The sequence below is a fragment of the Rhinoderma darwinii genome, chromosome 3, assembly GCF_050947455.1.
Source record: "Rhinoderma darwinii isolate aRhiDar2 chromosome 3, aRhiDar2.hap1, whole genome shotgun sequence".
Classification (NCBI taxonomy): Eukaryota; Metazoa; Chordata; class Amphibia; order Anura; family Rhinodermatidae; genus Rhinoderma; species Rhinoderma darwinii.
The window spans coordinates 303,377,989-303,394,380 of NC_134689.1; the positions used below are offsets into that span (position 1 = coordinate 303,377,989).

The 16,392-nt window shown below is 45.2% G+C and overlaps 1 protein-coding gene across 3 annotated transcripts in view; it reads right to left on the reverse strand.

The window, feature by feature from the left end:
• WDR93 (WD repeat domain 93) overlaps positions 1–16,392 on the reverse strand; it is a 47,612-nt gene that overhangs the window by 17,069 nt on the left and 14,151 nt on the right. For all 3 annotated transcript variants that reach the window (XM_075858165.1, XM_075858164.1, XM_075858166.1), the window contains exon 10: positions 6,481–6,548. In XM_075858165.1, the coding sequence (XP_075714280.1) occupies positions 6,481–6,548 (68 nt within the window). The remainder of the gene's footprint in view (positions 1–6,480; positions 6,549–16,392) is intronic.

Sequence of the window (16,392 nt, forward strand, 5' to 3'; positions counted from 1 at the left end):
TATCAATGCTTGAAGTTACAGTAATGAAGCCAACTGCACCCTTACATCTAAATTCTCATGATAATACTTTCTCCTTGTGCTCTGTACAATGTAAACAAACTTAAATAGCCGTTGTTATGGGTGTATACAGTTTGTGCGATCATTGATGTGAATGGTGATCTGGATCCACAATAATATCTCTATAGCAAGGCTATGAAGACAAGACACAGACAGGAAGTGTTGTCATGTGGACATAGACGTAAAACAGCTGAGGACTTCAGGCCTTTAACTTCAAGCACTTTCAATTAAGCAAACAAATACAGCACTGCTCATTTATTTCAATGTACCACCTAAATCATTGATTTTTTTTAGAAATAAAATCTAGTTTGTGATGAATATAGATTTACTGTCTTTAGGTAAATATCCATGTTTTGTACTCTTGAACATTGTTTACAAATGAATGAAATCTTGATTTCCTTAACCCCTTCAGGACCAAGCTCATTTTGGCCTTCAGGACCAGACCCATTTTTTCAAATCTGACATATTTCACTTTATGTGGTAATAACTCCGGAATGCTTTTACCTATCAAAGCGATTCTGAGATTGTTTTCTCGTGACACATTGGACTTTATGATAGTGGAAAAATGTGGTCGATAAATTCAATATTTATCAGTGAAAAACACGAAAATTTTGTGAAAAATTGCAAAAATTAGCATTTTTCTTAAATGTAAATGTATCTGCTTGCAAGACAGGCAGTTATACCACTCAAAATTGTTGCTAATTAACATCCCCCATATGTCTACTTTAGATTGCCATCGTTTTTTGAACGTCCTTTTATTTTTCTATGACGTCACAAGGCTTAGAACTTTAGCAGCAATTTCTCAATTTTTTAAATTTTTTAAAAAGGCTATTTTTACAGGGGCAGTTCAGTTGTGAAGCGGCTTTTAGGGCCTTATATATTAGAAACCCCCAAAAAGTCACCCCATTTTAAAAACTTCACCCCTCAAAGTATTCAAAACAGCATTTAGAAAGTTTCTTAACCCTTTAAACGTTTCACAGGAATTAAAGCAACGTAGAGGTGAAATTTTCAAATTTCATTTTTTTTGCAGAAATTCATTTTTAATCTATTTTTTTTGTAACACAGAAGTTTTTACCAGAGAAACGCAACTCAATATTTATTGCCCAGATTCTGCAGTTTTTATAAATATCCCACATGTGGCCCTAGTGCGGTAATGGACTGAAGCATCGGCCTCGGAAGCAAAGGTGCACCTAGTGGATTTTGGGCCTCCTTTTTATTACAAAATATTTTAGGCACCATGTCAGGTTTCAAGGGCTCTTCCGGTGCCAAAACAGTGGAAATCCACCAAAAGTGACCCCATTTGGGGAACTACACCCCTTGAGGAAATTATCTAGGGGTAAAGTGAGCATTTTGACCCCGCAGGTTTTTTTGCAGAAATTATTGGAAATAGGCCAAGAACATGAAAATCGTCATTCTTTCAAAGATAATGTAGGTTTAGCTAATTTTTTCTAATTTCCACGAGGACTAAAGGAGAAAAAGCCCACAACATTTGTAAAGCAATTTCTCCCGAGTAAAACAATACCCCACATGTGGTTATAAACGGATGTTTGGACACACCGCGGAGCTTAGAAGGGAAAGAGCGCTATTTGGCTTTTGGAGCTCAAATTTAGCAGGAATGGTTTGCGCAGGCCATGTCGCATTTGCAAAGCCCCTGAGGGACCAAAACAGTGAAAACGCCAAAAAAGTGACTCCATTGAGAAAACTACACCCCTTGAGGAATCCATCTAGGGGTGTAGTGAGCATTTTGCCTCCACAGGTGTTTCATAGATTTTATTAGAATTGGGCAGTGAAAATAAAAAAAATCCTTTTTCTTCAATAAGACGTAGCTTTAGCTCCAAATTTTTAATTTTCTCAACAAATAAAGGAAAAAAAGAACCCCAACATTTGTAAAGCAACTTCTCTGGAGTACGGAAATACCCCACACGAGGGTCATAAAATGCTGTTTGGGCACTCGGCAGGGCTCAGAAGGGAAGGAGCGCCATTTGCTTTTGGTGTACAGATTTTGCTGCATTTGGTTTCTGGTCGCTATGTTGCATTTGCAAAGTCCCTGTGGGACCAAAACAGTGGATCCCACCCAGAAGTGACCCCATTTTGGAAACAACACCCTCAAGGTATTCACCTAGGGGTGTAGTGAGCATGTTAACTTTACAGGTGTTTTGCAGAAATTCGTGTGCACACGATGTGGGAGAATGAAAATGGGAATTTTTCCTTAGATACGCCAATATGTGGTGCCCGGCTTGTTCCACCATAACAAGACAGCTCTCAATTATTATGCGGTGTTTCCCTGTTTTAGAATCACCCTACATGTGGCCCTAATCTTTTGCCTGGACATTCGACAGGGCTCAGGAGTGAAAGAGTACCGTGTAAAATTGAGGCCTAATTTGGCGACATATAAAGTATTGGTTCACAATTGCAGAGGCTTTGATGTGAAATAATAAAAGAAACCTCTGAGAAGTGACCCCATTTTGGAAACTGCACCCCTCAAGGCATTTATTAAGAGGTGTAGTGAGCATTTTCACCCCACGTGTCTTTTCCATAAATGATTGCGCTGCGGAAGGTACAAATTTAAATTTTTCCCTAGATATGCCAATTCAGTGTCAAATATGTCGTGCCCAGCTTGTGCCACTTTTTTTTTATATACAGCGTTCACCGTACGTTATAAACTACATGTTACCTTTATTCTGCGGGTCAGTACGATTCCGGCGATACCAAATTTATAGAACTTTTTTATAACTTTTTGCACAATAAAATAACTTTTGGAAAGAGAATGTATTTTTTCTGTCGCCAAGTTGTGAGAGCCATAACTTTTACATTTTTTCGTCGATGGAGCTGTGTGAGGGCTTGTTTTTTGCGAGACGAGGTATAGATTTTTTAGGTACCATTTTTGGATACATGCGACTTTTTGATCACTTTTTATTTCAATTTTTGGAAGACAGTGACCAAAAAAACAGTAATTATGGCAGTGTTTTTGAGGATTTTTTTTTACGCCGTTCACTGCGCTGGATAAATAACATAATATTTTTATAGTTCAGGTCGTTACAGTCGCTGCGATACCAAATATGTATGGCTTTATTATTTTTTTCTATAATAAATGACTTGATAAGGGAAAAAGGGCGATTGTGTTTTGTGTTATTATTTGAAACTTTCATTGTATGTTTTACAACTTTTATTTTTACTTTTTTTACACTGTTTTTTAGTCCCACTAGGGGACTTGAATGTCCAACTGTTTGTTTGATGTTCTAATACATTGCACTACCTATGTAGTGCAATGTATTGGAACTGTCAGTTGTTCACTGACAGCAAGCCGATCAGGTTCCGCCTCTGGGCGGGGCCTAATCAGCTTACGTAATGGCAGACAGGAGTCCATTGTTAGGGCTCCTGTTGCCATAGTAACAGTCGCCAGCCTTGCCATCGCATGGCAAGGCTGCCGATTTTCTACAAACCTCTAGGATGAAGCGATCACAATGGATCGCTGCATCGAAGGGGTTAATGCCAGGAATCGGAGATGGCTCCGGTTCCTGGCGATAGATCGGGGTGTCCGCTGTAACACACATTGGACACCCACTGCTGATGACGCCGGCGCCATCTTGCCGATGGTACCGGAAGCCTCCTGGGCCCCGCCGACGACGGGGCATAGGAGGATTCCGTTACAGGCTGATCGGGAGGTAAGCATTAGCCCTCCGATCGCCTTTGCAGCCACCGGCAACCCAGCGATCACGTTGCTGGGGTGCCGGTGGCTATAAACTCTTCACATGCTGCGATCTCTATTGAACGCAGCATGTGAGGGGTTAATCGGTCGGATCGGAGGCTAGCTCCAGTCCTGTCCGCTACCTCAGGGTGCCAGCTGTAACATACAGCTGTCACCCAGCGGTGATGTCGCTGGCTCAGCTCCTGAGCCAGCTTCATCTCCATGACGTACAGTAACGTGAAAATGCGGTAAGACACCAGTTTTCTTGACGTTACTGTACGTGATCCGGCGGGAAGGGGTTAAATGTTTCTCTCATTCAAGTATCCACCCATAGCAGCAGTGCAACCGCGGGGCATTCTGTTGGTCAACTTGTCTAAAGTTCCAGCTCTGACTGCAGCCCACTTCTCTTGAAGCAACTCCCAAAGGTGATTTTGTCTCGTATCTTGCTCATCTCGAACACACCTGTCTAGATGATCCCAAAGGTGTTCGATTGGAATTGGGACTCTGGGGTGGCCAAACCATGTTCTTTAGCACCTGTTGTCGCTCTTTTGACTGAATATACTTTTTGTAAAGACAGGAGGTATGTTTTGGGTCATTATCTTGCTGTAGTTTGAAGCCATAACTAATAAGAGGGGTCCTGGAATGGATGGCTTTGTGCACCAGGCTATTGTGGTAGCTCTTGGAGTCCACGATTCCGTCGACTTTTAGTAAGCACAAACTGCACCACCTCCGAAACATCTCCAGACCATTATGGAGCCTCCTACATGCTTGACTGTGGACTGAATGCAAGCAGGACGCATGCGCTCACCTGTTACACGATAAACAAACTTTTGCCTCTTGGACCCAAAAACCTCAAACATCGATTAGTCTGTGAAAAGAACTTTCTTCCACCAACTAGTGCTCCAGCTCCTGTGCTTTTTAGCCTACAATAGCTTCTTTTTATTAATGGGCCTGAGCAACCATTTTCGGGCTGCAACACATCCCTTAAAGCTACTAGATACAAGGCCGCGTTTGACAGCTGCGATAGACACGCTTTTCTTCCACGTTTACATCAGAGCAGCCCGGATCTAACAAGCGGTTTTCAATCTGTCCCTTTTCGAACATAGTCTGATAAATTTGTCCTTCTGTTTTGTGGTCACTCGGGGTAGTGCAGGTCGTGGTCGATCACATACGCCGTAAACAAGAGTGTATCTCTTGTGGATACATTGCACGCCACCAAGAGAAACTGTCTCCAGGCAAGCAATATCCCGCAGACAATGCCCTGTATTTCTCTAAGAGAATATGGCAGATCACTTTTCAATTGATAACTGCTTCCTGGGAGCCATTTGCGAGACCACTCTACAAGTTTACACAGTATCACACACAATACAAGGCGAACAGCGGAGTTCTTTCACTGTGTCCAGTGGGGATTTAGAAACCTGTGTAAAACAAAATCTGTCTTTGCTGCCCAAAGCAACCAATCACAGCTTTCATTCCATACTCTACTCTTGGAAAATTAATGCTGCGCTGCAGGGGCGCAACTAGGAAAGGCTTGGCTCCATAGCAAACTTTTGACTGGGGCCCCCCCTCCGCTGGGTATCACACAACCCCCCTCCTTGTAGATAGTGCCTCCCTATAGATTCCACCACACGGCGCCCCCCTATAGATAGCACCATACACAGCCCCCTGTAGATAGCGCCATACACAGTCCCCTGTAGATAGCGTCTTACAGCCCCAAATCCCCCCTATAGATAATGCCATACAGCCCCCTGTAGATAACGCCATACAGACCCCCCCTGTAGATAACGTCTTACAGGCCCAAATCCGCCCTGTAGATCACGCCATACAGCCCCCCTGTAGATAACGCCATACAGCCCCCCTGTAGATAACGCCATACAGACCCCCCCTGTAGATAACGCCATACAGACCACCCCTGTAGATAACGCCATACAGACCCCCCTGTAGATAACGCCATATAGCCCCCCCCCCCTCCCCCAAAAAAACGGCCTATAGTTTGTCCTACAAAAGGACATGCATCCCCTATCCCCCTATCCACAGGATAGGGGATACATGTGTGATTGCTTGCAGCGATAAAGAGAACGGGGGACCGAAAGTACCCCGAAGTTCTCCATGACTAACCTCGGACTTCCGGCGTCTGCGCAGTTCAATAAAAATGAAAGGAGCGCTGGTCACGCATGCACACAAGCGTGACCGGTGGGCAAGTCATTTCTATGGAGCTGTAGACAGACCCCGGAATTCCGAGGTTTGTTATAGAGAACTTCGTTCTCCTTATCGCTGGGCATCCCAGCGATCACACAAGTATCCTGTGGAGAGGGGATGCATGTCTTATGTAGGAACAACCCCTTCAGTGGCGTCGCGCTGTAGCAGACATAGCGGCTGCTAGCGGAGCCTCCGGCCATGGGAAGGGGGGGCCGTGCCGGCGGGCGGCACGGGCCCCCTCATGCTGCGGGCCTCGTAGCAGCCACTACGGCTGCTATAGCGGTAGTTACGCCACTGCTGCGCTGTGATTGGTTGCTATGGGCAACAAAGACAGTTTCACTTTACACAGGTTTCATAGGCCCGTTTTGTAAAAAACTCACATTTTTCATTTACACTAAAAGGCCTTTCATGTAACCCATTAGTTGTTTACTTTTAGTTATAAATTTTTTTTTGGGGAGTCAAGGAGGTATTTAAAAATGTTCTCAGCTTCTTCCCATGTACCCTATGGAATTATACACATAATATTGCATGCCTACCTGCATTCATCTGATCTGAATCACTGTGCATCATTTTATTATGCTGAAGAAAATGAAACATGGCGTTCCTAATAAAACAGAAACAGAATTTTATCAATTCCTTCTCTAGTCACATGTAGTATGTGCAGAATTCTACAATCAAAACATTTGATATCAGCTGCAATAAACAAATACATAAACAAAATATAGAGACATTTTTATATACAGTATCAGAAGGGCTGAATTTGCCATCCAAGGATGAATTCACACATGGCAGATTTGTTGCAGAAATTTCATCTGAATGAGGTTTGCAGAAATCCAAGCACATGCAGAAATAACCTCAGATGTTTAAAAATGGATTTCTCAGTCGCAGAAATGTTTGCAATGAATCTGCCACGTGTTAACATCCCCTAACTCTATGAGGCTGCATTGTCTGTGCATTGCACAGGTATGATGTCGCCTACAGCTAATGTCCGTGTACTAAAATGGGAAAGGCTATTTTTACATGCGGAATAAGGAAAGTACTCTGAATCCCACACCCCAACACCAAAAAGTGTTGGACAAGGAAAAAAATTGTTCAAAAAAAAAAAAGTCTAATATAAATATATGAATGCCCCGTACAAGAAATATAATGAGAACCTGTTCCACGTAAAACCCCATCAAAAGACAAGGGGCACTCCCTCCGTCTGGAGAAAAAAAGGTTCAACCTGCAGAGGCGACAAGCCTTCTTTACTGTGAGAACTGTGAATCTATGGAATAGTCACCGCAGGAGCTGTCACAGCAGGGACAGTAGATGGCTTTAAAAAAGGCTTAGATCATTTCCTAGAACAAAAAAATATGAGCTCCTATGTTAATGTGTAGAATTCTAGTTTGAATGTTGATCCAGTCTGATTAAACCTTCCTGTGGATCAATAGGGGTAAAACAAAGTTCTATAATTTCTACCATCCCTTCCCTTTCTCCCATCCTTTGGTTGAACTTAATGGACATATGTATTTTTTTGACCGCACTAACTATGTAATCCAGTGGCGTAACTACCGCTGTAGCAGTCGTAGCGGCTGCTACGGGGCTCGCGGCATGAGGGGGCCCGTGCCGCCAGCCGACACAACTCCCCCCATATGCCCAGTGGTGCTACAGTGGTAGCGATGCTAGTACGGGGCCTGCGCCGCCTAGCCTCCAACATTTATGGGCCGTGCGGCACAGGCCCTCTCATGCCCGCTGGCGTCGCTAGCACCTGAGGGGGCCCCGGTGCTAGCGACAGCCACCCCCTCTTGCAGTAATTGTACCTGCGTCTATAGCACGCAGGTACAAATACATGCATTAGTGCTGAATGGTAGGGCACGTTCCATGCCCGAACATTCAGCGCCTAACAATGACGTTGATTGGCGGGGCAAAATGACTTGCCCCGCCAATCAGCGCCTTTCAATGACGATAGCGCCACTTCCGTGGTTGAAAGGCGCTGATTGACGGGGCAAGTCATTCTGCCCTGCCAATCAGTGCCTTTCAACGATGTGCCGCTTGCGTTGTTCAGCTCCAGCAGACCTGCTCAGAAGAGAGCAGATCTGCATTGCCACCAAATGGCGCGGGAACGGGATCAGGGTGAGTACGTAAAGTTTTTTGGTTTTCTCTACTAAAAACTGAGTGGCATTATCTACAGTGGGGGCTCTATCCATAGGGGGAGGGTCTATATGTGGGGAAGTGGAGCACTATGTACAGGGGGAGCTATATGTAGGGCACAATCTACAGGGGTGGGCTGTATGTGGGACACTATATACAGGGGTGGGTTACCAATGGGGCACTATCTACAGGGGGGCTATATGTAGGGCACTGTCTACAGGGGTGGGCTATATGTGGGATACTATTTATAGGGGTGGGTTACCTGTGGGGCACTAAATACAGGGGGAGCTATATGTGAGGCACTATCTACAGAGGTGGGCTATATGTGGAGAACTATCTATAGGGAGAGCTATTTGTAGGGCACTATCTACAGGGGTGGGCTATATGTGGGACACTATATACAGGGGTGGGTTACCTGTGGGGCACTGTCTACTGGGGGGGGGGCTATATGTAGGGCACGTTCCACAGAGGTGGGCTATATGTGGAGCACTATTTATAGGGGAAGCTATATGTAGAGCATCACGGTGGCTCAGTGTTAGCACTATTGCCTTGCAGCTCTGGAGTCCATATGTGGGCACTATCTACACAGGGCTGTATGTGGGGCACTATCTACAGAGGCTTCTATGTGGTGCACTGAGGCTCTATGGGGTAACTATCTACAGGGGGCTATGGGAGCACTATCTACAGGGGGCACAGTGTGTGTATGTGTGTGTGTGTGTGTGTGTGTGTGTGTGTGTGTGTGTGTGTGTGTGTGTGTGTGTGTGTGTGTGTGGGACATAGTGTATTGTACTTTTTTAATCAGGGACACAGTGTATGGTGCTATTATAATCAGGGACACAGTGTATCGCGCTATTATTGTTAGATGTGCAGTGTATGGCGCTATATTTAGAGGTGTTGAGAATTTTATCTTCGTTTATAGGAGCAGAAATGTTTTAAAAGTGAGAAGCTGAAGACATCGGAGCGTAAAACTACAGAAATGGGCTGTGGCCGGGAGAAATTCATCATAGAGGTCTGGACCGGAGGGAGATGAAAAGAGAAAAAGAACTAGAATCGGATACGTCACCGGTGAGTCACTTAATGTAAATGTTTATTTTGCCTCTAATCAGTAATGTAGTCACTGTATGATCTGCAGCGAGATGATGGGTGGGATGATTTTTTTTGTGAAACAGCATCTCCCAGCATATCCTTATCATTGTTTGGGCCATGCTGAGAGCTGTAGTTTTACTCTGTACAAACCTATACGGCAGGGGTTGCACTAAATTGATCTGTATTTGTTCTGGTGTTGTATTTATGTACGGAGCTTTGTTCCAGGGTTGTATATATGTACTGAGCTTTGTTCTGGTGCTGTATATATGTGCTGATCTTGGTTCTGATGCTGTATTTAAGTATTAAGCTTTGTTCTGGTGCTGTATACATTTATGAGCTTGGTTCTGGGGCTGTATATATGTACTGAGCTTGGTTTTTGGGCTGTATTTATGTACTGATCTTGGTTCTGGTATTGTATATATGTACTGAGCTTGATTCTAGTCTTGTATTTATGTACTGAGGTTTGTTCTGGTGCTGTATATATGTATTGAGCTTGGTTCTTGTGCCGTATATACGTAAGATCTTGGTTCCTGTGCTGTATTTATGTACTGAGATTGGTTGTGGTACTATATATATGTATGAGCTTGGTTCTGAAGCTGTAATTATATATGATATATTTATAATAACAAAATTGTAGGGCAGATGGAATTGTTTTCATTTCTTTGTATATATTTTTTTCATAATTTAGATTTTTATTGCAAAGTTTACAAACACACAAGAACAAGAACAAAGTGCATGAATACTTTCGTAATCGATCATAACATATCATATCATAACATATCATATCATATAGATAGAAGCGAACGCTTATGTACATCAATATCCTTGTTACTCCGGGGCGGTTGTCACCTACATTTAGAAAAATATACAGTCGGGCACATGGCATATGAGGTAGAGAATGCCCCTCTATATTTGCAAGGCACATAATTTCTGACTGGAAACACATTGTGGAAAGTGACCAACCCCTCCCTTAACAGGTAAAAAGAGGAAAGATTGAGACAAACCAAAAGAAGACAAAAAGAAAGGACGGACAAGACGGACAAAAGAAGAGCGGGGGAAGGAAGATGAGGAATTTTAATGAGTGCTAGGAGCAGAGACATTACCACAAGAGGAATATTGAACCGCCTCTATTTCTGATGAAAGCCCAATCAGGACCTGGCTATACAGACCACCATGTGGGATTCTCTAGCTCAACCAGTCTGCGAAATGAGGACCAGATTTGAAGGATGACCAGGTGTTCCACAGAGAAAGAACCGTGTCATAGCAGCCCCTGTCATCTGCAAGAAGAGACTCCATTCTACACAGTAGGTCCATTTCCGCAACCCATTCACCAATCGTAGGCACAGCAGAAGTCTTCCAATATCTAGGAATAACTGTCCGTGCTGCTGTCAGAAAATGCCTGAGTAGGCCCTTTTTTATGCCTGGCAGAGGACCCGGAATCAACGATAAAAGAGCCATCTGAGGAGTGGGTATGATAGGAGCACTCTCCATCAATGCATAGATGTCAAATACCGCTTTCCAAAAAGTCTGCAACACTGGGCATGACCACCAAATGTGCAGCATCGTGCCAGTCTCGTTGCCACACCGCCAACAGACATCTGACACTTCTGGGTACATTTTATGCTAAATCTGTGGGCAACGGTACCACCTGGTCAATATTTTAAAATTTTTCTCCTGAGCGTGGCAAGCCATTGGAATTTTATGGGTCAGGAGGAAAACCCTGTCCCAATCAAGCAAAGATATGGAGAAACCTAGGTCTTCTTCCCATGCGCTAACATATGCAGGTGGCTGATTGACAGAAGTCTCCAATAGGATGGCATACATCTTGGAAATCACACGAGTAGGTGACTCTTGTAAAAGCAACAACGACTCAAAGGATGTGGTCGTGGAGATGCACATACCATCTGGCAAGGTCGAGTGTAGAAAGGTAGACAATTGTGCATATTCCAACCATGAAAGAGTCCTCTCCGGGCAGGTCTCTCTCAACATATGTAACGGAGGGAGGCGACCCCCATCCGACATCACCTGACACAGCCTAGTATCCTCCGAAGCGGTCCAGCTCAAAAAGGTAGATTTGTTAACAGCCGGTGGAAACTCTGAGTTATCAAACATAGGGCTAAGGAGTCCCGGTCTATGGGAAAGCCCCTTTCGAACCATCGATCTGTCCCAGAGTGAGAAAGTGATGGGTAACCATAGGAAGGGTCGAGAGGGCCGGTCGATGGTCTGGCAGGATCCACGGCAGTGATCTCAGAGAGAGCGCCACGAAGGACCTCTCAATCCCCACCCATTGTTTATTGGTGCCATTATGAAACCAATCTATCACTCTAGAAAGAACAACAGCTTGGTGATACAGCCCCAAATACGGGAGTCCCGCTCCACCTTTCAGTTTAGGGCGAGACAGTGAGCTCATACTGCTGCGAGGCCTCAGAGTGCCCCAGACGAACTTACGAAATGCTGCCTCCAACGTCTTAAAATATGCCCTAGTAACCAGAACAGGGATTGCCTGAAATAGATACAAGAACCGAGGGAGGATATCCATTTTGATGCCATTGATACGTCCAAACCATGACAATTGTGCTCTGTCATAGGATTGTAGATTTTTCAGCGTGCGTTGCATTAAGGGAGGGTAATTAAGGGAGTACAGATCCGCCAGAGTGCCAGGAATCTGAACCCCCAAGTATTTGATAGATGTCGCTTGCCATTTGAAAGAAAAGGATGATCTTAGAAGATCGACCGACTCCTGTGGAAGAGATACATTTAGCGCTTCCGTCTTTGTGTAATTGACCTTGAAATTACTGACCCTTCTGAACTCCTCCAATTCCCGAATGAGCACCGGGAAGGAAATTACAGGATTAGTAATGAATAATAAGAGGTCGTCTGCATATAACGCCAGCTTATGATGTTCGCGACCCACCCGAATACCAGAAATATCTGGGGATTTACGGATAGCCACTGCCAGATGTTCCATTGTGATAACATATAGTAATGGGGACAGTGGGCACCCCTGTCTGCTTCCGTTAGCAATCTGTAGAGACGCGGAGAAGATGTCATTGGCCCTGACTCTAGCCGTGGGATTCTGATATAGAGAAAGGATCCTCTCTATCATTACGGGCCAATTCCCATTTGTTGTAAGGCCGATCTCAAGAATACCCAGTGGACTCGGTCGAAAGCTTTCTCTGCATCTACCGAGATCAGATAAGTGGGTATGGACATTTTCTTCGCGTGGGACATCAAGAGAAGAGTTTTATTGGTATTGTCCCTCGCTTCTCTCCAGAGGACAAACCCCGCTTGATCGGTATGAATGATTCTCGGAAGCAGAGGTGCCAATCTATTTGCAATTGCCTTAGAATAATGCTTAACATCAACATTTATTAGAGAAATCGGGCGCTAATTGGCACAGATAGAATGGTCCTTCCCTGGTTTAGGAATAACCGTGATGGTAGCTTCTAACGTTTGCGGCGTGAAGGGCATCGACGACGTGACCTAGTTGAATACCCTAGTCATAAAGGGAAGGAGCTGTGGAAGAAAAGCCTTGTAAAAGGACGTCGGGAAACCATCCGGGCCCGGACTTTTACCCGACGGAGCGGACTTGATTACGCCCTGGATTTCCGTGTCGGAAAAATCCGCGCTCAACTCCTCGGTCTCAGCCCTTTCCAGTTCTGGCAGAGCCGTTTTAGCCACATACTGGTCAATTTTCCCTTGCAGAGCAGCAGAAGACATATCTTGTAACGGGCCCCTGAGATTATACAAGGAGTGGTAATACTCCCGAAAGGTTTGCACTATCTCTTCTGGCTTATGTTTAATGTAACCCGAGCACGACTTAATCGTTGGAATATAAGAGGTGGGGACCCGTGGCTTAAGCGCTCTGGCTAGTGCTCTGCCACGCTTATTAGAGTGTTGATAAAAGAAACCCCTAGCACGATCTCTGAAAGAGGCCTGAGCCTGATCTAACAACCCTCTCAAGGAATTCCTGGCCTCTGATAATTCCGCTAACGTGTGAGGCTGTCGAGACTGTTTATGTACGAGACAGCAACTTCTTCATTTTAAAAGTTCTCTCTTTTTTTAGCCTGGAGCCTTGTTGGATAAAGATGCCTCTCAGAACACTCTTCAGTGCTTCCCACTGTGTCGGTAGGGGGGTGGAATCTAGGGCGTGATGAACTAGGAACTCGGAGATCGAACGGGTGACAGCCGTTCGACACACCGAATCCTTTAAAAGAAGAGGATTTAGCTTCCAATGCCATTCCTTCGCCCCCCCACCCGGGAACTGCAGTGAGAGGAGAACTGGCGCATGATCTGCCCAGATCATAGAACCAATCCGAGACATCGGGGCCCAGGACAATAAGTGATGACTCACAAAAGAACATGTCTATCCTGCTGTACATGTCATGGACCGGAGAATAGAAGGTATAGTCCTTTGTTTGAGGGTTAAGTATCCTCCAAACATCCACCAGCTGCATTGCAAAAAGTTTAGCCTTAAGAGCAGATAGCTGTGTAGCTGCTACCGAGGACCTGCCCGAAGACGAGTCCATAACTCGGTCTAAGACAAAGTTAAAGTTGCCAGCAGTGATCAAGAGGCCCTCTGTAAAGTTAGCGAGCTCTGTCAAGTAGCTCCTGCAAATGCGCACCAGATCATGATTAGGGAGGTATAGATTAGCCACTGTGAACAGTTTCCCACAGACCTGAAGTTTCACAAACAAAAAGCGCCCTTGAGCATAAGATCGGGTCTCTACAATAGATACCGGAAGAGATCTATGTATCGCAATACTCACTCCTCTTGACTTAGCTTCCGGGTTGGTACTATGGAACCACTGTATATAGAACCTATGAATCAAAGTAGGCACATGGTCACTCCTGAAATGCGTCTCCTGTAGAAACAAAATCTGGACACGCTGCTTGTGCATATGATACAAAATCTGAGAGCGTTTTTGCGGCGTGTTGAATCCACGCACATTTAACGAGCAGCAATTTAGGGACTCCATCAGGAAAGAGGACGGCAGCAAGTCGGGAATGGAGTGGGGCGGGGACGGAGAGAAGAAGAGCAAACAAAAAACAAAGAGAGACAGAAAACACTTATGACACTATGGAAATCACCACAGACGGTGTTCCAGCCCCAAAACTACTAAGTTGAGGGGAAAGAAGTATTTGTAAAGTGTTCAATGCGTAGCAGAACACCACCTACGTACGGAGTTGACTGAACTATGGAAGAAGGATGATCCCAACCAACTTCCTTAAGCCCGAGAACATTGATATAAACATCCACCATATTAAAAAGAAAACAGAGAAACTACGGCGGGACAACGATATGTTTAGCCTTTAAAGGGCACCTGTAAAAGAACAACACCAATACATGACATTATCACGTTCAAGAGAAGGAACCAGAACATAATGCAATATATCGAGCCCTGTCAGAAAGGTGGAGGGAGTAGCAATGAATAGACACCCCACAGAGAGCACAAGAGAAACACCCCGCCCTGGCCAAATCCCCCTTCTGTACTCCATTTATCAAAGAGGTCTAGGGGGTAAGTATTTAAGGATGAAGAACCCTCTCTCCATCTGTCCCCTGCCAACTCCGGGGACCCTTCCTTGAGAAATCCATATATCTATCAAGATGGGGAGGGGGTCTTAACTATGGCGTATGCTATCTCCCAAACCATTCAAAGGGACCATCAAGACCGGGCTATGGGCGTAGGATGTCAGAGGGATTAGTAAATTCGAGGCGATGAGCCATTACATCTCGGGCTCCCCCCACCTACTGTTTCATCTTAGAGCATGGCAGCCAATAAGAGCAAGTCATGCTCGCGCCCAAACTGTAACTTCCTGCTCCCTCTCAGGGCCTGTAAAACCATACTGTAACATGACAAGTAATATTTATGTAGCTCAAAATCTGGAGAAAAATAAGGAAGCAGCAACATAATAAATCCCATGCTTAGGAAGGGACCATTTCAACACATTACCCCTAGCCTCAAAAAACAGCATCACGATCAAGGAAGTCCTAAGAGGCCATGAGAGAAGCTGATTTCGCATCATGGTTCCAACCGAGTTGATTCCGGGACCATCGGAGCCTGAAGTCGTCTGCGGCGAGCAGGAGCCGAGTAATTTTCCACCCTGGAGTTACGCCGTGGCGGGCGCTGTGGCAATTGCGGAAAGAGCGGCCAATCAGGAATAACAATAGGAGGCAAGTCCAGAGCAGCTAGGAACTCAGGGATGTCGTCTGGGGAGTCCACGAATAGGTAGCCGATCCTCGTCGAACTTGCAATTGAAACGGGTATCCCCACGAATACGGAATATCTTTCTCCCGAAGTACCATTAGTAGCGGCCTCAAGGCTCTCCGCTTTGCCAGTGTAGAGCGGGAAAGATCTGGCAGCAATTGCACCGAAGCACCGTCAAAGTCCAATACACCCTTGTTACGCGCTTGACGCATAATGGACTCTTTAATTTGAAAGAAATGTATCCTGCACACTACATCACGTGGTCTCGCCAGATCTGTGCTTTTCGGACCCAGGGTACGATGCGCTCTATCGATTTCCAACCGGGAGTCAACCGGTTTTTCCAATAACGTGTTAAAAATCCCGATCAATGTAGGAATGAGATCTTGGGGTCCTGTAGCTTCAGGGATACCTCTAACTCTGATGTTATTCCTTCTATTGCGATTTTCAGCGTCATCAGCCATATTAAACAATAATTGAATGTGAGCAGAATGCTGATCTAATAAACTTTGTTGGGAAACCTGCTGTTTTTGAAGTGTCTGCGTGGTTACTTCAATGGCCGCCACAGCAGTATTAATATGATAAATGTCCTCTTTCAGAGAACGTATCTCTGTTTTGCACACCGCTTCAAGGCGGGAAATATATCCCTCCATGTCTGTTTTAGTGGGAATGGCCGCCATCTGTGACGTGAGTGCCAGCATATCGGGACCCCGCTCAGTGCCCTGTGATGGGACCATGGGAGACTCACCCCGGACCAGGAGAGATGAAAAGTCCTGTGTCAGCTCAGAGGACGACCTCGCTCCTGAAGGCGCTGCAGATGCGGCCGCAACCCGGACCGCCATATTGGTTTGCTGAGGCGAGGAAGCAGGTGACCCAGGGTCCGTAAAGTAGTGGTGAATGCCGCTTCTAGTTCTCCCTTGATCGCTTCTTGCCGGTGTGGTAGCTTTACCGCATGTTCCCCTTCGCATTAGTGCGATGTAAAGTGCTATTAGACGCTGTTAATCGGGCTGGAAGTCAGTCAGGACG